At 46.3% G+C, this 20,063-nt stretch overlaps 1 protein-coding gene across 2 annotated transcripts in view; it reads right to left on the bottom strand.

Annotated features, from left to right (window-relative positions):
* LOC141050265 (sulfotransferase 2B1-like) overlaps nucleotides 1-20,063 on the bottom strand; it is a 207,932-nt gene that overhangs the window by 80,070 nt on the left and 107,799 nt on the right. The window contains exons 2-3 of one of the 2 annotated variants that reach the window (XM_073547148.1): nucleotides 12,509-12,650; nucleotides 4,272-4,483 (exon numbers count right to left, since the gene is read on the bottom strand). In XM_073547148.1, coding sequence (XP_073403249.1) covers nucleotides 4,272-4,483; nucleotides 12,509-12,644 — 348 coding nt within the window. In that variant the 5' untranslated portion in view covers nucleotides 12,645-12,650. The remainder of the gene's footprint in view (nucleotides 1-4,271; nucleotides 4,484-12,508; nucleotides 12,651-20,063) is intronic. The other variant, XM_073547149.1, reaches the window with a different exon arrangement.

The following is a 20,063-nucleotide window of genomic DNA, read 5'->3' on the forward strand; positions in this document are numbered from 1 at the left end:
GGTATCAGATAAAAACATAATCTTGTCCCACAAAAACAGGCATGTTATGACTGTCAGCTGAAATATGTCAAAATTATAGCTCTCAAAATATGGTGATGTTCTGCAATAAAAAGTAGTTTTCAATTTGTGACAGCAGCCAAACATAATAAAACTATATAAATCTGGAATCGCTGTAATCACACTGATCCGAAGAATAAAGTCACCATATACAGCATAAGAAACGGCATACAAAAATAAATAAAGCCAATTCTTCACCTGCTGATTTGTTCATTCTGCCTCCCAAAGGCAGTAAAGCTCAGCAGACATTTATCCTGTGCTCTGCGCTGAGCACTTACACCAGTGTTTCCATGTAAACCTCTGAAACACATGATTCAGATGGAACCCCTGTCAGAATATTCTCTATAATAAGGCAGATGGAGGCACTGTGGATGCCTTCTGACCTGTGATCCAGCGGTGTCCGTCTTCTTAGGATTGTATTAAAGTGCCGTTGGCCACAGTTTTGTGCACTTTTGAAGAGATGGAAACCATTGAAAGAGGCCACATGGAGTCTAGAGTAACTCTGCTGCCGCATTATAGTGAAGGGATCACGCCATTCAGAGATTTAAGTGGAAACCCTGATGTAAGTGCTCATTGTAGAGTGTCAGATAAATGTGGTTCAAAACATCATGTAAAATGTTCCTAACAAACGCTTCAACTCAATCCACAAAAAAAGCAAGTCTCTACTCATGTTAACTCATCTGTTAACGGAATATAAGGGATTCCACGTTATTGGTAGCACAATTGCTCTGGAAAAGCGAAATAGCTCCTTGTCCCTCAAAAGAAATTCTGCAAATTCTACACTCTCAAATCCAAATGTCTCCTCCTTTCTGAGACCCAGTGCGTCTAAACCACCTTTAGCATCCACAAGTTTGGCATTTCTGAAGTGATGAGAGCCTGACTAATTTACAGGTGCTTGTCTCCAGAACTAGGCATAACGTACTGGTCACTATAAGGTTCTGGTCACTACAATGTACTGGTCATTACAGCGTACTAGTCACTACTACAGCAGTTTGCACTTTTTGCTCTGCAACATTCATTGCTGCTTGTTTCTGGAATACACCATGGAGTCAAAACTGTCACTACACCTGTAGATAAATTCACTAAGGTGTATAATTTCCAAAATGGGGTCACTTGAGGGAGGGACTCTGCTCTTATAGCAATTAGGGGCTCTGTATATGGAGTCCGCAAACTATTATAGGAAAATCTGTGCTCCAGGTTGCAATTAGCTCTCCATCCCTCCTGAGTTTCTCCGTGGCTAGGCAGCACTGTACAGCCACATATAAGGTATTGCCATATTCAGTAAATATTGTGGAACAAATTGTAGTTCCATTTTTACACACTTCTGTGAAAATATTGAATCTTGGGCTAAAACACCATTTTCGTGGTAAAAACATAATTATTTTTTCTTCACTGCTCAATGGTATAAAATTTTGAGACACAGCCATGGTTCAACATGATCACTGCACCCCTAGATGAAATCTGTTACAGATGTAGTTTGTATAATGGTTTCACTTATGGGGGTTTCTGCTGCTCTGAATGTTCAGGTGCTCTCCCGTGGGTCATGGCAATCGCAAACCATAACAGTAAAATCTGCACTACAGTACGGCGCTTCTTCCCTTCTGAGATTTGTGCTGAGTCTGAAAAATATTTCCCATTTACATATAGGGTATTGACGTACTGAGGAAAAAATGTTCCTCGGTTTGTTGTAAAAATTTTTCCTATTAATTACTTTAGAAAAATTAAAAACTTGGGGCTAAAACAACATTTAAGTGGTAAAAATGTAATTCATTCTTTACTGCTCAATGGTATACATGATCACTGCCTCCTAGATGAATTCATTGAGGAGTGTGGTAGGCGACGGGATTCTCCGATTGCACAGGGTAGATCCAAAAACCTTGTCTGCCTCTGCGATCTCCCATTCTCCTTTGACTGCAGTGACGCCTGCTCAGTAAAGACGTCAGTCTCAGCGTCTTGCTCAGACTCATGCCGTTCACTTAGTTAGTGCTGGTTCTCCAGCTATAGCTAAAGTAACTGGCAATAGGCGGTGGTGGACAGACGTTCCTAAGGCTAAGTACAGGAATCACCCTACTGAGCATGCTTGTGAGGTGGCGACCTCTCATTGGTGGTCGGTCGTCAGCTGCTTAGGTCCTGTGGTAGTTCTGGATTGGTCCACAAGCAAGGTCCTGTCTGAATGGACTGATGTATAATAGGGTCTCAGGTGCACACATATGTGCACTAGTATCATTCATGACACATGTGTCTGTGTAAACGCAGCATCTATGTGATCCTTGTCAGCGTGTGCTCAGGGCTGGCAATACGCCGTTATGAATTCCGTCTTAACCGGAGAGGAGTTTGCTTGTGTGGATACAGGGCTGGCTTTAAAGCCATTAGGAATTCCAGCACCTCCGGAGATGAGTTCTTTGTGTGCAGTCACTGATTGTGTGTGATCACAGTAGCTTATACCCATGAGCAGGTTACACTCCCTGTGAAGTTAACAGGGGTTCGTATCTAGCGCCATTCCTCTAAACTTTGCACCAAGCTGTGTCAGCCTGTTTAGAGGCAGCTCTATTTCTGTGCTCATTCCTCTGAGAAGCTATCAGAGTAGGGTAATCTGCACTCAGTCCTCACAGGGTGTCATTTAACACCGTGTGCTCTTTGCGAATGCTCGCCATACTACTCCGCCATTGCTCACTGGCAGCAGGTTGTCATTTTTGCATGGTGGACCTCGGGTTGCGATTGCACTTTATTACTTATTTTATTTAGTGCGATCCACCAACCCTAACAGAGTGTAGTTGGTAAAATGACATATATGGGGGATTTCTGTTGTTTTGGCACCTCAGGGGCACTGCCAATGTGACATAGAACCATCAAACCATTCCAGGAAAATCTGACCTCCAAAATGGTGCTTCTTCCCTTCTGAGCTTTACGATATGCCTCAAAAGTAGTATTTCCCCACATATGCGGTATCAGCACACTCAGAACAAACTGTACAACAAATTGTTTGGTGCAATTTCTCCTGTTACACTAGTAACAGCTCAACAGTAAAAACTTCTGTGAAGCACCTTTAAGTTCAAGGTTCTCACCACACATTTGATGGGTCTAGTTTCTAAAATAGGGTCTATTGTTGGGGTTCAAAGTGCTCACCACACATCTAGATGAGTTTCATGGGGGTCTAGTTTCCCAAATCGGGTCATTTGTGGGTGTTTCCACTGTTTGGGCACCTCAGGGGCTCTCCAAACAGAACATGGCATCCACTAATGATTCCAGCAAATTTGGTGTTCAAAAAGTCAAATGATGCTCCTTCCATTCCGAGCTTTGTCATTCGCCCTAACAGTGGTTTTTCCTCACATATATGGTGTTGGCATGCTCAAGAGAAATTGTAAAACAAATTTTGAAGCCCATTTTTCCTGTTACCCTTGTGAAAATAAAAAATTGGGTCTAAATATTTTTTTTAAAAGATAAATATTAATTTTTTTTCTACATTCCAAAAATTCCTGTGAAGCAGCTGAATGGTTAATAAATACCTTGAGTGATGTTTTGAGCATCTTGAGGGGTGCAGTTTTCAGAATGGTGTCACTCTTGAGTATTTTCTATCATATAGACCCCTCAAAGTCACATCAAATGTGAGATGGTCCTTAAAAAAGTTTTGTAAATTTTGTTGGAAAATTCAGAAACCGCTGGTAAACTTTTTATCCTTATATCTCCCTAAAAAAAGTGTTTAAAAATTGTTCTGATGTAAAGTAGACATGTGTAAAATGTTATTTTTTAACTATATTGTGTGTCATATCTCTCTCATGAAAGGGCATAAGAATTCAAGTCAAGATTTGAAAGTTGCAAAATTTTCCAAATTTTTGCAAAATTTCCGTTTTTACCACAAATAAATGCAAGTTGTATCAAAGAAGTTTTACCACTTTCTTGAAGTGCAAAATGTCACAAAAACATTCTGAGAATCAGTAGGATTCGTTGAAGCATTTCAGAGTTATTGCCTCATGTCATTAATGTGCAAGCCACATTGGGGGTAAAATGGTTAATGTTTGCACACATCTTTGTGCTTACACTGTTTATATTACACTTTTTACATTATATGTTTGATCTAGGCATCACATCTAGTTGTTATGCACTTTTCATTTTGACACAATAATCGTATTGGTAGATATAATATTAACAATACAAGCGTGATCACACTACAGCATTTCAGAATGTTTTTGAAGACTTTTTGTGTAATAATTTACCTTTGCCTTAGAACCATTAAATGATTTCATAAACAAGTGTCTGGGCAAGTGGCTGGTAATTAGGCGAGGGTGTTCCTCACTTTGTTGTAGCTGTTTGGCATAATCCATCTCTTCAATCCAAGGTACTCTTTCCCAGTTCGGTACAGTATTGCTCCAGGTTGGGTCTCCATTCTTTTGAATGAGGCTTAAAATCTCAATCATCCATGTGGTACCTAATAATGTTATAAGAGCAAAAAGAAAAAAATATATAATTTTAACATTTGAGAAATTTTAGGTCTAAGATGATCTCTGAGCATTTGTACAAGTGTTAGGGCTGGCGGAGCGCACCAAATAATAAACATGGTAATAAGGTGCGTTCGCAGCCCAGGGTCCACTGTGCAGAGATGTTAAACTGCTGTTTGGTAATGCCGGATGCTATATGGCGGTATAAGAGAGGAACACACGCGGGTTAACGTCACCTGGTGTGTACAGAGGTGGACTTTGTCAATTCACAGAACCGCACTTCCCTGGAACATAAATTCTGGAGCCTCTTAAAGCTCACAGAGCTCGGCAAGGTGAGCACTCAGTATGCGGTCACAGAACTGTGCCCCAAGGACACGGGGTCAGAGTTCCTCCAGACCTACTAAGTGTGTGGAGTTGCACCTGTGGATGCCACTAATTGGCACTGGCTACCGTGGAGTGCCGACCAAGTGCACCGTGGCGTACAGACAAGCCACCACTTGGCGCTGATGCCAGGCTCTGACTCAGCCTCCTATCTGCACTTCAGCCTGGGCGCTAACAGGCAAGGCTGCACAACACATGCGTACAAAGGTTAGGGCTTTCTTAACGAGTCATTCACCAGAGACATTCATACGTGCATACAACACTCACTCCATATGGTCTATACTAGAGCACGGCCGTGTGATCCTTTTATAAGTGCAGCCTTCTGGGACCTTACTGATAGCCCAATCCGAGCTATGTGAAGACCTGAGCATGTGACCTCTGAACTCCAATGAGCGGTCATCTCACGGGCATGCCCAGATGGAGAAAAGCAGGACTTAGTCCCAAGAGCGTCTGCTTGCTGCTGACTAATGCATGATGCTATAGCTGAGACTGGAGCAGCAGCAGCAACCAGAAGCATAGCATTAGCCTGGGCAAGACGCTGGGACCAACGTCTCTGCTGAGCAGGAACCTCTGTGGCTGAAGAAGAATGGGAGACCGCAGAGGACATGGTTTGAGATTCCCCCTGTGCAGTGGGGGAAACTCGAGGCCTAACATTACCCCCCTCCTTGGTCCTCGCTTTGCTCAAATGCTACAATGAGCTAAGTAGCACGAATGTGCTCAACAGGTTCCCAGGTCCTGTCTTCTGGGCAATGACCCTTCCAGTCCACCAGATAGTACTTTTTACCTGGCACCACCTTGCACCCAACAATGGTGTTCACCTCATAATCATCTGAAGATGAACCCGATGTCCCAGCAGAAAAGCGGGACATGTGAACGGGTTTTAGGAGAGAAACATGAAAGGTGTTGGTGATACCTATTCGTGGAGTAAGAGCCTGGCGATATACCACAGGGTTAACCTGCTCCAGGACCTTGAAGAGACCTATAAAGCAAGGCACAAACTTAGTGGACTCAACTCGCAGCCTGATATTATGGGAGGAGAGCCACACTAGGTTGCCAGGCGCAAAGGTCAGAGTGAGGTGCCAGTGAGCATCGGCATAAACTCTTATTCTCTCCTTGAAGGCCTGGATGGCATCCTGTGTGCAGTCCCAAATGTCACGTGCCTCCACCTCCCAGTCTGCCATTCTTGAGTTGGTGGAAGACACGGGCATCGGCACAGGAACCCGCGAATGCTGGCCATAGTTAAGGAGGAATGGGGTTTGTCCAGTAGAATCGGCTACGGCGTTGTTTAGCGCAAACTCTGCCCATGGTAGCAAGGACGCCCAGTCATCCTGCCTGGCCGAAACAAAATGTTGCAGATACGTGACAAGGGTCTGGTTGGCCCTCTCTACCAACCCATTCTTCTTGGGATGGTAAGTTGAAGAGAGATTCAGCTCAATGCTGAGTAGGCGACAAAAGCTCTCTCCCGAACCGAGACGCAAACTGGGGACCCCGGTCATTAACGATTTTGTCAGGCATGCCGTGTAGGTGAAAAACGTGCTTGATGAACAACACCACAAAGGCCCGTTCAGAAGGCACCTGCAGGAGAGGCACCAAGTGCACCATCTTGGAAAAATTGTTGGTGATTACCCTGATAATGGTACAGCTGCGAGACTCGGGTAAGCCCACCCCAAAGTCCATCCCGACCATTTCCCAGGGCCTGTCTTCCACCAGCAGAGGGTAAAGTAGCCCAGCAGGCCGTTTTCGAGCAGACCTATTCTGGGCGCAAAAGACGCACGCCCGAATATATTCTCTGATGTCACGGGCCATATGCGGCCACCAGTACGTCCTCACCAGGAGGTCAGATGTCCTCTTGATCCCAAAGTGTCCACCCACCCTGAACGACTGAGCCCGGGAGAGGACCTCTGGTCGCAGATTAGGTGGTACTAAAGTCCTGCCCGGAGGCATGGACTCAAGTGAAACCGGGGCCACTGTCCTCCGGCTTTCAGAAGGGATGATTAACTGAGGCTCCTCCTCTCATGATGATGATAACACTACGGAGCGGGAGAGAGCATCGGCATGAATGTTCTTCTCCCCAGAAGGAAATTGGAGGGTGAAATGCAACCGGGAGAAGAACAAGGACCATTTAGCCTGGCAAGAATTTAGCCGCTGGGCGGTTTGCAGATAAACCAAATTTTTGTGGTCAGTGTAGACTTGGAATGGATAGCGATCCCCCTCCAGTAGGTGTCTCCATTCAGAAAAGGCCAAATTCATGGACGGCAACGCCCTGTCCCCAATGGAATAGTTTCTCTCCCGTGAGAAGGTCTTAGAAAATAAGAAGCAAGGATGCTTCCAACCTTGCGCATCCTTTTGATACAGGACTGCTCCAGCACCAACAGACGAGGCTTCCGCCTCCATAATAAATGGTTTATCTACATCGGGGTGATGTAAACTGGGAGCGCTAGCAAAGTGAGACCTGATAGAGAGGAAGGCCTTGGAGACCTCTTCTGACCACAATTTAGGATTTGCTCCCTTCTTGGTGAGGGCAACCAAGGGAGCTACCAAAGTTGAGAAGTGGGGAATGAATTGGCGGTAGTAGTTAATAAATCCCATAAAGCACTGCACCGCTTTGAGGGAATGAGGCTCCTGCCAATCCATCACCGCCTGTAGCTTGGCAGGATCCATCCATGGCCAATCCTTGGGCAGAGATGATATAGCCAAGGAAAGGCATGGACTCCTGCTCAAACACACACTTCTCCAACTTGGCATAGAGGGAGTTTGCCCATAGGAGGTCAAAGACTTTGCTAACATCTCTCCGGTGGGAGTCTATATTTGGTGAGTAGATGAGAATATCATCCAGATAGACTATAACCGAGGTGGTGAGCATATCCCGGAAGATGTCGTTCACAAAGTCTTGGAAGACAGCAGGGGCATTACAGAGCCTGAAGTGCATCACCAGGTATTCATAGTGCCCGTCTCTGGTGTTAAAGGCCGTCTTCCATTTGTCCCCCTCACGGATGCGAATCAGGTTGCAAGTACCCCACAGATCAAACTTAGTAAAAACCCTCACTCCCCGCAACCTATCAAAAAGCTCCGATATCAGGGGCAGAGGGTACTTGTTCTTAACGGTGAAGGCATTAAGATCCCTGTAGTCTATGCATAGACGTAGCTCTCCGTTTTTCTTCTGTATGAAGAAGAACCCCACCCCTGCAGGTGACACTGACATCCTCATGAACCCTCTTGCCAGATTTTCCTGGATGTTCTGAGACATTGCCTCCGTCTCCGGGAGAGAGAGAGGATAAACTCGACACCGGGGAGGCTCAGCACCAGGCAAGAGGTCAATAGGGCAGTCATAGGGGTGGTGAGGAGGAAGGTCTCCGCACCCTTCTTGGAGAACACATCCATATAGGGCCAATTGTGTTTGGGGAGAGAGGAAAGATCTGTGGGTACCTCTGTAGTAGCAACCTGAACACACTCCCTCCGACATCTACCCTCACAGGATTTACTCCATCACAGAATTCTCCCTGAGGACCACTCTATATGAGGAGAGTGGTAGCGAAGCCATGGCATCACTAAGAGAACCTCATCAATTCCCTCGGGAATGACTAGCAGGGAAATAATCTCCTGATGGGATGGAGACATAGATAAAGTAAATGGGATGGTCTGATAGGTTATCTATGAGGGTAGTGTCAAGCCATTTATCACCCGTATGGTCACTGGCTTGGCAAGCATCACCAGCGGAATTGCGTGCCGTCGGGCGAAGGCAGAAGACATAAAGTTGCCTTCCGCCCCTGAATCCACGCAAAGCTCTACCATATGGGTGGATGGGCCAATATTAATTGTCCCCTTAACGGTTAGTTTAGAAGAAGGTGCCGCTGTGTCTAGTGAACCAGCTCCTAAGGACAATAAATGAGGATGTTCTTCCAAACCCCGAGGACATCTGGAGGCGAGATGTCCTGACTGTCGGCAAATGTGACAAACCATGCGTGCACAAGCGGTCCGGGACTTAGAACCCGCTCGAGACACCTCCATGGCCTCATGTGACTAGGACGCCTAGAAAGGAGATTCCAAAGGTTTGGTGAAGGTGGGAGCCAGCCGAAACCTCTGCCTACACTGGGCTCGCTCCAACCTTCGCTCGTTAAAACGAAGGTCAATGCGAGTAGATACTGCTATTAGCTCCTCCAGTGTGGCAGGAAACTCCCTAGTGGCCAGGGCATCCTTCACATGGTCAGCCAGTCTCCTCCAAAAAACAGGAATGAGGACTTTATCCGGCCACTCCAGCTCAGACGCTAGAGTCCGGAAGTGGACGGTAAAATGGCTGACCATGGACGAGCCCTGTGTCGATGCCAGCAGTTAGAGCGCCGTATTATGGGTGACTTAAGGTCCCAAAAAGACCTCTTTCAGAATGCTCAGGAACCACAGAGCACTCTGCACCACATGATCGTCATGCTTCAACAGTGGCGCAGCCCACTCCAATGCCCTGTCTGACAGGAGTGATATTATGAATCCCACCTTGGCCCGCTCTGAGGGGAAATGTGCAGCCAGGAGCTCAAGGTGTATTGCACACTGGCTCACAAATCCCCTACATGGCTGGCTATCACCAGAAAACTTATCTGGCAGCGGGAGGTGGGATAATGTAGGAACAGGCGTGGTAGTGGACAAAGTAGCTGCACCAGTTGGCGCTGATGCCAGGCTCTGACTCTGCCTCCTACCTGCACCTCAGCCTGGGTGCTAACAGGCAAGGCTGCCAACACATGCGTACAAAGGTAGGGGTTTCTTTATGAGTCATTCACCAGAGATATTCATATGTGCATACAACACTCACTCCACATGGTCTATACTAGCGCACGGCCGTGTGGCCGTGAGTTCCTTTTATAGGCGCAGCCTTCCAGGACCTTCCTTATGGCCCAATATGAGCTGCTTAAGGACCTGAGCATGTGACCTCCGACCACCAATGAGCGGTAGTCTCACGGGCATGCTCAGATGGAGAAAAGCAGGACTTAGTCCCAGGAGCGTCTGCTCGCTGCTGACTAATGCATGATGCTAAAGCTGAGACTGGAGCGACAGCAGCAGCAACGAGATGCATAGCATTAACCTGGGCAAGTCACTGGACCGACATCTCTGCTGAGCAGGAACCTCTGCAGCTGAAGAAGGATGGGAGACCGCAGAGAATATGGCTTGAGATTCCCCCTTTGCAGTGGGGGAAACTCGACGCCTAACGACAAGACAGTTAAATGTATGGTGCCAGAACTGAATACATCTTACATGACACATGCAAACATATATATTAAATGACACAATAAATTAGAGTAAAAGAAAACACAACTACAAATAAGATATGTGGAAGAAGCCAATTTGAACTCAGAAAAGCATCTTCTTACTTGTAAACCATCTGTGGTTGTCATTTTTTTATTGAGAATGTACAAGGATTATTGACATCAAAAGCTTTATTAGAAACAGAATGACTGGAGCTGAGACAAACTCAAAACCTTATACAACGATCCTGACTTTTATGGTTCGTTCACACTAGCGTCTGAAAAAATCCGTCCCATTCTAATCCTGAAAAGTTGAACTAGTGAAATCCATACGGTTCACCTTTTGTCATGTGAGTACAATGTGAGTGTGCGATTATTTTCTCGTCTCGGATTCATATGCAATCCGTAAGCAATGCATTTTTATCATCATCTTTTATGTACTATAACTTAATAGCTAGTTGACAAAAATAAAGCAGTCTTATATAAAGATTTAGATACAAAGATGATAGAAAGATCTAAAATATATAGGTAGTAAATAGTATAGATACAGAGGCTTGCAAAAGTATTCACCCCTTAGTATTTGTTTTGTGTTTTCCCACCTCACAACCATTTTTTTAAGGGTTTGTATCACGTCAAGAGCATGCCTACAACTTTGAATATTTGGTTTTCTTTTTATTGTGAAGCAAACAACAAATAGGATAAAATATATGAAAACTTCAATGTGATTAACCATTTACCCCCCTAAAGCCAGTACTTTGCAGAACCTCCTTTTGCGGCAATTACAGCTGCAAGTCCTTATGGATAAGTCTCCATGAACCTTCCACATCTTGCTACTGAGATTTTTCAAACTCGGGGACGGCTGTTCCTGCCTCGGCCACTGGGAGGCGCCGTGATCCACCCGTGGGTACTGCTATCAGGGAGGAGGCTCCTCCTCAGGCATCTGGCGGCCACAGGCTGCGCTCCTCTGTCGGTCACGAAGGGGTTGGTGCATCACCATCTGGCCTAGTCCTGGGGGCGGTCCTAATGACGTCGTCAGACCGTGAACCTGTGAGGGATGATCTGATCCCTCAAATATCTTGGGGCTGGTCTTGCAGGCCGCCAGATATAGTCTTGGTTTCCCAAGTGTGCTAGTTTGTTATTGCTATCTTTGATTCAGACCTTTGCCTGGATTTCTGACTCTGCTCATGCCTGACGATTTTGTACCTCTGCCGCCCTCCTGGTTTACGACTCTGACCTTGGCCTGGTTTTTGATGCTGTGACTGCCTAATGATTATGTACCTCTGCCTCCCTCCCGGTTTATGACTCTGACCTTGGCCTGGATGTGACTCTGCTGCTGTCTGCCATTTTTGTACCTCTGCTGCCCGCCTGGTTTAGACTTGGATTCCGGACTACGCTTTTGGTCCCGTTTTTTAACCCCTACCTACCTACCAGCTACCTCCTGGGCTCTGCTGTAAATCCAGATCCCTGTATAGGAGTAAAGGGTATCGGGATGCTGTCTTACTGCAGCCCAGACTCGCAGATGGACGCCACATAGTGTTGCTTTAGCAGTATACTTTGGGTCATTGTTTTGTTGGAAGGTGAACCTCCGTCCCATTTTAAAATCACTGACAGACTGAAACAGGTTTTGCTCAAGAATGTACATGTATTTCGCAGCATCAATTTTGTTCTTGATGCAGACCATGTTCCCTGTCCCTGCTGCTTGAAAACATCCCCACAGCATGATGCTGACACCACCATGTTTCATTGTGGAGATGGTGTTCTTGGGGTGATGAGTTGCATTGGCTTGGCTTTCAAAAATATTTACACACAGGTTAATAGAGTTAATTTTACACACATGTCAGCACTGTTTTTCTCATGTTGCTGTCTCATATTCATAATCTCTCCATTTGAAGCCTCCAAGTTAGGCACCAATATTTATTCCACAAGCCAACGGTTTTAAACAGACGAGAACTGGCCGGCAGCGAAACAGGATAATTCTCTGGTAGGCCGCACTGAAGTAATGCTGATGAGCACTTGATTAACTATTTTTAGAAAAAAAGACATCATCTAATCATTCAGTAAACAGGCGGCCAAATTAATATTATATAGAAGCAAAAGTAAGTTTGCGTGCTAGGGTCAGGTCAATTTTGCACGTAGCTGAGCAGTGGAGCCAAATAGTCAATGTTATTGGTGGGCCTTCGTCAATCCAGTCTGACACTAGTTTTAAATATTTGTGGAACTGTTGTCAAAGTCAGAAACACACATTAGCTTGTAAGTTAAATACAATTCTTTACTTTGTATATGAAATATAGTATAAGAAAAAGAGAAAACATAAAGAGAAAGTGTGAAAGAAACACTGACAATGCAGAAGAACCGTATTACGAAATGATTTGTATTTAATCTTTGACTTTAATAATCCTTTACCTGATTTTGGATATGTTATATTATAGATGTCATCATCTCTAACTTGAAATTCATTTTCCACAAACTCCAGAACTTCCTTAGACATTGATATCTTAGGGAAAAGGGCTCCCTTGTATTCAATGTAAAGATCCGACATGTTTTACTTTAAAAGAAATAAAAAATGTTGTCACAATAAGGTAATATGCATACTTCAAGAGATTGAGAAGGAACACAAAGTTCACAGAGTAATGGCTTTATCGCTTTAGACTTTAGAATAGAAGCTGTCACTTGCCATACCCCAACTTAGGTGCTAACATCAGTTACTGGGTATAACATGTAATTCGCTTACTGAGCACAAGAGGCTGCAGTACTAAGGCTACTTTCACTTTAGCGTTTTTTAGCGCTGCGCTTCATGCATAATAGAAACGCATACAAAAAATGTATCATGCATTTTGCATGTGTTTGCGTTTTTTAGGCAAATGTGTTTTAGCCAGTTTCTAGCCATGTTAACTCTTAAAACGCATGCGATTTCAAACACAAAAGAAATAACAGAGAGAGAAAGAAAGAACAGAGAGAGAAAGTGTGGAAAGAAAGAAAGAACAGAGAGAGAAAGAAAAAAGAACAGAGAGAGAGAGAAAGAAAGAGGGGAAAGAAAGAAAGAACAGAGAGAAAGAAAGAAATAAAGAAAGAAAGGGGAAAGAAAGAGAACAGAGAGGGAAAGAAAGAACAGAGAGAAAGAAAGGAAGAACAGAGGGAGAAAGTAAGAAAGATTAGAGAGAGAAAGAAAGAAAGAAAGAATGAAAGAAAGAAAGAAAGAAAGAAAGAAAAAGATAAGAGAGAGAAAGAGGGGAAGGAAAGAAAGAACATAGAAAGATAAAAAAGAGGGGAAAGAAAGAAAGAACAAAGAGAGAACAGAGAGGGAAAGAAAGAACGGACAAAGAAAGAAGAAAGAAAGAAAAAGAACAGGGAGAGAAAAAGTGGACAGAAAAAAAGAACAGAGAGAGAGGAAAAAAAGAAAGAGGGGAAAGAAAGAACAGAGAGAGAAAGAAAGAAAATGAAAGAAAGAGAGGAAAGAAGGAAAGAACTGAGAGAAAGAGGGGAAAGAAAGAAAGAACAGAGAGAGAGAGGGGAAAGAAAGATGGTAAAGATAGAACAGAAAGAGAAAGAAAAAGAAAGAGAGCAGAGAGCGAAAGAACAGAGAGAAAGAAAGAACAGAGAGAGGAAAGAACAGATAGAGAAAGAAAGAACAGAGAGAGAGAGAGAAAGAAAGATTAGAGAGAGAAAGAAAGAGGGGAAAGAAAGAAAGAACAGAGAAAGAAAGAGGGGAAAGAAAGAGCAGAGCAAAAGAAAGAACAGAGAGAGAAAGGAAGAGGGGAAAGAAAGAACAGAGAGAAAGAAAGAACAGAGGGAGAGAGAAAGGAAGAGAGGAAAGAAAGAAAGATTAGAGAGAGAAAGAAGGATTCTATAAAGATACTATAGCAGCACGGCTCCCATTGTAATGCCCACCTGAGCCTCCCAGTGCAGGACATATTATGATCCGCTCACATGGCTGGCATCCCTGAGTCTGAGGTGATCCCGCTGTCTGAGCTATCAGAGGAGGACACGGTGATGGATCTAAAGCATTCCCTTAAGTGCCTCCATGGTTCAGTCACAATCTCCTCCCGAAATTACCTCATTTCCGGTCAGCTTCTAGCACGTCGCTTCCGGTGGAACGTCACGTGTGAATTTTAAATTGCTCTTTGGGGCTCCGCCGTGTACTCCTGTGTCCATGGGAAATGTAAACACCCGGCCTGGGCAGACTCTCAAAATCGGGACTGTCCGCTGGATCTGGGACACCTCACACACACACGGTTCCGCTTTTTATGCCTCGAACACACAGAGTTCCACTGCGTACACCTTGCACACATAGCTCCACTCCGTAAACCTACTACAAACGCGGCTCCGCTCCGTACACCTCGAATACAGGCGGCTCTGCTCCGTACACATGCAGCTTTGCACACCTTGTGCACACTCGGCTCCGCTCCGTACACATGCAGCTCCGCTCCGCAAACCTCGTGCACACGCGGCTCCGCTCCGTACACCTCGTACACACATGGCTCCACTCCGTACACATCGTACACACACGGCTCCTCTCCGTACACCTCATACACACACGGCTCCACTCCGTACACATCGTACACACACGGCTCCTCTCCGTACACCTCATACACAAGCGGCTCTGCTCCGTACACCTCGTACACATGTAGCTCCGCTCTGTACACCTCGCACAAATGAGGCTCTGCTCTGTACACCTCATACACACGGATCCGCTCTGTACATGTCGTACACACACGGCTCTGCTACGTACATCTCGTAAACGTGTGGCTATGCTCTGTACACCTTGTACATGTGTGGCTTTGCTCCGTACACCTCGTACACACATGGCTCCTCTCCGTACACCTCATACACAAGAGACTCTGCTCCATACACCTCGTACACACGTGGCTCCGCTCCGTACACCTCGTACATGCGCGGCTCCGCTCTGTGTACCTCGTACACGCACAGCTCCGCTCCGTGCACCTCGTACACGCGCAGCTCCATACACATGCAGCTCCGCACACCTCGTACACAAGCAGCTCTGCTCTGTACACCTCGTATACATGTAGCTCCACTCTGTACACTTTGCACACACGTGGCTCTGCTCTGTACACGTCGTACACATACGGCTCCGCTCCGTACACCTCGTAAACATGTGGCTCTGCTCCGTACACCTTGTACATGTACGGCTCTGCTCCGTACATCTCAAACACACATGGCTCCGCTATGTACACCTCGTACACAAGCGAGTCTGCTCCGTACATCTCGTACACACGTGGCTCCGCTCCGTACACCACGTACATGCGCGGCTCCACTCCGTACACCTCGTACATGCGTGGCTCTGCTTTGTACACCTCATACACACGGATCCACTCTGTACATGTTGTACACACACGGCTCCGCTCCGTACACCTCGCACACGCGCAGCTCTGCTCTGTACACCTCCTACACACACGGCTCTGCTCCATACACCTTGTAATCATGCGGCTCTGGTCCGTTCATCTCATACACGCGTGGCTCTGCTCCATTTACCTCATTCACATGCGGCTCTGCTCCGTACACCTCGAACACGCGCGGCTCTGCTCCGTACACCTCGTACACGCGTGGCTCTGCTCCGTACACCTCGTACATGTGTGGCTCTGCTCTGTACACCTTGTACATGTGTGGCTCTGCTCCGTACACCTCGTACACACATGGCTCTGCTCCATACATCTCGTACATGTGCGGCTCTGCTCCGTACACCTCGTACACGCGTGGCTCTGTTCCGTACACCTCGAACACACGTGGCTCTGCTCCGTACACCTCGTACACACACGGCTCTGCTCTGTACACCTTGTACACGCGTGGCTCTGCTCCGTACACCTCGTACACACACGGCTCTGCTCCATACATCTCGTACATGTGCGCTCTGCTCCGTACACCTCGTACACGCGTGGCTCTGCTCCGTACACCTCGTACACCCGCGGCTCTGCTCTGTACACCTTGTACACGTGCGGCTCTGCTCCGTACACCTCGTACACACACGGCTCTGCTCCATACATCTCGTACATGTGCGGCTCTGCTCCGTACACCTCGTACACGCTCGGCTCTGCTCCGTACACCTCGTACAAGTGCGACTCTGCTCTGTACACCTTACTCACGGCTCCACTCCGTACACCTCGTACACACGCGGCTCTGCTCCGTAAACCTCGTACACACACGGCTCAGCTCCGTCCACCTTGTACACGTGCAGCTCTGCTACATCCACACTGAAAACCCCTCCTGACCCCACACATAAAGTTTCCCTCATCCAGCACCATGACAACCAGAACAGCAGAGTCCTGCAGACACTGAGGGCTGTGCACACAGAACCTGTGATGAAGTCACAGGAGGGGAGGAGTCAGGGGTCACATGATCAGAGGGCTCGGACAAAGGCCTTTGATCATATTACCCCTCTGACTCCTCCCCTCATGTGACCTCATCACAGGTCCTGTGCGCACTGAACAGCCCAGCGATCGACGATGTCATTGCTGGGATTCATCACTGTGGGGCTGCAGTGGCCGGTGGTCTGTCTGGGAGGATGTGGTCAGTGCATGGGGGGGCGTGCGGCTCAGTGCAATGCGGGACAAATAAGCTCACGCCCGGGAGAGCGGGACATGCAATCAAAAACGGGACAGTGTCGCCAAATCCGGGACGGTTGGGAATTTTTATAAATGTGTTTTTTTTATTTTTAAATACATGTGTTAAACAGGGTGTTTTGTATTCATTCAAATAAAGGACTTTAATCTTGCTGGCTCCTCATTTACAATATGAATATGGGGTTAGTAATGGAGAGGCATCTGATACACACCTCTCCATTACTAACTGCTGGGCTTGATGTCATCTGAAAATACAAAGGTGACGTCAACCACCCAATCTTATTACCCCACTTGCTACTACCACAGGGAAAGTGGGAAGGGTGAGGATAAGCGCGAGATTTTGTGAATCTTATGGATGTGCCATTTCTGGGGTGGCTGAGGGCTGATGTTAGCTTGGGGGGGCAATATCTCTGACATCTTCCCAGGCTACTAATATCAAGCCACAGCTGTCTGTTTAGCCTTTGCAGGTTTGAATTTATAGGAGGACCGTATGTTATTTATTCTGGGGTCCTCTCATAAATTTACCAGGAAATACTGAGCAAACATCTGTGAGCTGTTATTAATAGCTTGGAAACCTTATAGAATATTGTCCCTTGTCCAGGTTATTAACATAAGTTCCCAGCTGTGGGCTTTCCCTCTGCTGGTTATGAGAAATGTGTGGGAGCCCCCACCATTTTTCTATTTAACTATATATTTTACACAGGAGGTACACAACAGGGTCTGAATCTATCATCATTATCTCCTGGTTGCACTGATCTCAATGCGAGCAGAAGACAATGATGTGAGCAGTCTTCATCAGCTGCTGACTCCTGGGATCGGTGCGAACTGTACTCCTTCTTCCCAGGCACCAGTACCTGTCACACGGATGTGACACATGGACACACGGTGTTAGTGTTGGTGGAACGCACTAAAAAAAATATTATGATGAAGTGCGTTTGCAACCCTGCGTCCACCGTGCAGAGGTGTAAAACTGCAGCGAATGAGAACAATGGAGGCGCTGCACGGCAAGCGTTCACAAAAACGCACAGTGAGAACGGAACGCAAAGGGACGCGCTCTGTTCCTCATAAGAGCGGTACAATGCTACAGAGCACCTAAGGCAAAGCATACTGCGTTAAACATCACATGGTGTGAACTGAACATAAAGAACCTGCCCTGATACTCCACAGAGCGGTAAAGAAGAAATGTGCCAGAATACGTGGATATACTGTGCTCAATGTACAGCACGTGCTAACAGGTGTGTGCCACAGCGTGTGGCTAGGCTGTGCCCTGTGAACTAACTGGAACGTGCACCAGCACGTGGCCTGACCGTGCCCTGTCTAATAACTGATGTATGCTAAGACACGTGGCCAGACTGTGCCCTGTGTAGAGGATAACCTGCCTCACCAGTAACAACTAACGCATACACTCACAGCACACGCTCACAGACACAGGTCATTAGAGGCAGAGCTGAAGCCCGACACACACGACCCAAATATGAATGTGATCATAGTGCACCGACGGGTGCCTCAGGGATCCTTTTAAGGCCAGTCAGAAAGGACCTTCCTCTCTCTCCAATCCGGACTCGCCGCAGGACCTGAGCAGCTGACGACCGACAACCGATGGGAGGTCGCCACCTCACGAGCATGCTCAGTAAGGCGAATCCTGGACTTAGCCTCAGGAGTGACTGCTTGCCGCTGAGTATTGCCAGTTACTATAGGTGAACCTGGAGAGGCAGGAGTGAGCCCGACTCTGAGCAAGACGCTGAGACCGACGCCTCTGCCGAGCAGCATTCACTGCGTTGAGACTGAATGGGAGACTGCGGGAGAAGAGAAGGCTTGGGTTCCATCCCGTGCAGAGGGAGGATCCAGGCGCCTCTCATATGGACAGCAAACATAGACACACGGATTGCAAATGGACTGCACCCAGATGTCACATACTGTATGTAGACCAGAACACGGACCATAGATCTCCCCAGCACTGTTTTTTCTTTTACAGGAATCACCAGGATGTGTGAAGGAGGTCTTATAAGAAGTATTGCAGGAATTTGAGGAAGCGCTGGGGCAATGAGTAGGACTGAATAACATAATTACAACACGGTACTAAACCTATCCAATCTCACTGAGCCACACATTTCAACATTTGCTATTCAACTAATTGCAGTAACATCTACTTTTACTTATCAGCAGGTTAATGGCATCAACAAGATGTAAAGTCCGCACATTATAATAATAATAATAATAATAATAATAATAATAATAAATTTTATTTCTATAGCGCCGACATATTCCGCAGCACTTTACATTTCAGAGGGGACTTGTACAGGCAATATACATTACAGCATAACAATAATCACATAGATCATAACAGATACCAAGAGGAAGGAGGGCCCTGCTCGCAAGCTTACAGTCTGTGAGGAAAGAGGTAGACACGAAAGGTGGGTGGTAACAGTTGCCCTGATTGTATGGACCAGCCATAATGTTAAGTGTGTAACAGTACAGATGCAGAGGGCTAATGGATGCATAAAGCATGTGGGAACATGATGTGGGGAACCTGGTTATGGTAAAAAACTTTTGGCTGTGCCACATAGGGATAGATTAGGTTAATGTGTTGAGGCGATAGGCCAGTCTGAATAAATGAGTTTTCAGGGCACGCTTAAAATTGTGGGGATTGGGGACTAATTGTATTGACCTGGGAAGTGCATTCCAAAGAATTGGTGCAGCACGTGTATAGTCTTGGAGACGGGAGTGGGAGGTACTGATTATTGAGGATGCTAACCTCAGGTTATCAGCAGAACGGAGGGCACGGGTAGGATGGTATACTGAAACAAGGGAGGAGATGTAGGGTGGTGCTGAGCCATGAAGAGCTTTGTGGGTGAGGGTAATAAGTTTGTACTGTATTCTGGAGTGGATGGGTAGCCAGTGTAATGACTGGCACAAGGTAGAGGCATCGGTGTAACGATTGGCGAGGAATATGATCCTGGCAGCAGCATTCAAGACAGATTGGAGGGGGGGAGTTTGGTAAGAGGGAGACCGATTAGAAGGGAGTTACAATAGTTGAGACGAGAATGAATAAGAGAAACAGTAAGAGTTTTTGCAGAGTCAAAAGTAAGAAAAGGTTGAATTCTAGAAATGTTTTTGAGGTGCAGATAACAAGAGAGAGCCAGTGATCGGATGTGGGGGACAAATGAAAGCTCGGAGTCAAGTATGACCCCAAGACAGCGGGCTTGTTGCTGGGGAGTAATAGTAGAACCACGCACGGAAATGGCAATGTCGGGTATAGGTACATTAGTAGTGGGAGGAAACACAAGGAGCTCAGTCTTTGACAGGTTCAGTTTCAGATATAGTGAGGACATGATATTAGACACAGCGTTTAGACAATTGCCGGTGTATTCTAGAAAGGCTGG

Source organism: Dendrobates tinctorius, unplaced genomic scaffold (assembly GCF_039654945.1).
Source record: "Dendrobates tinctorius isolate UK_male_01 unplaced genomic scaffold, ASM3965494v1 ptg000151l, whole genome shotgun sequence".
In the NCBI taxonomy this organism is placed as follows: Eukaryota; Metazoa; Chordata; class Amphibia; order Anura; family Dendrobatidae; genus Dendrobates; species Dendrobates tinctorius.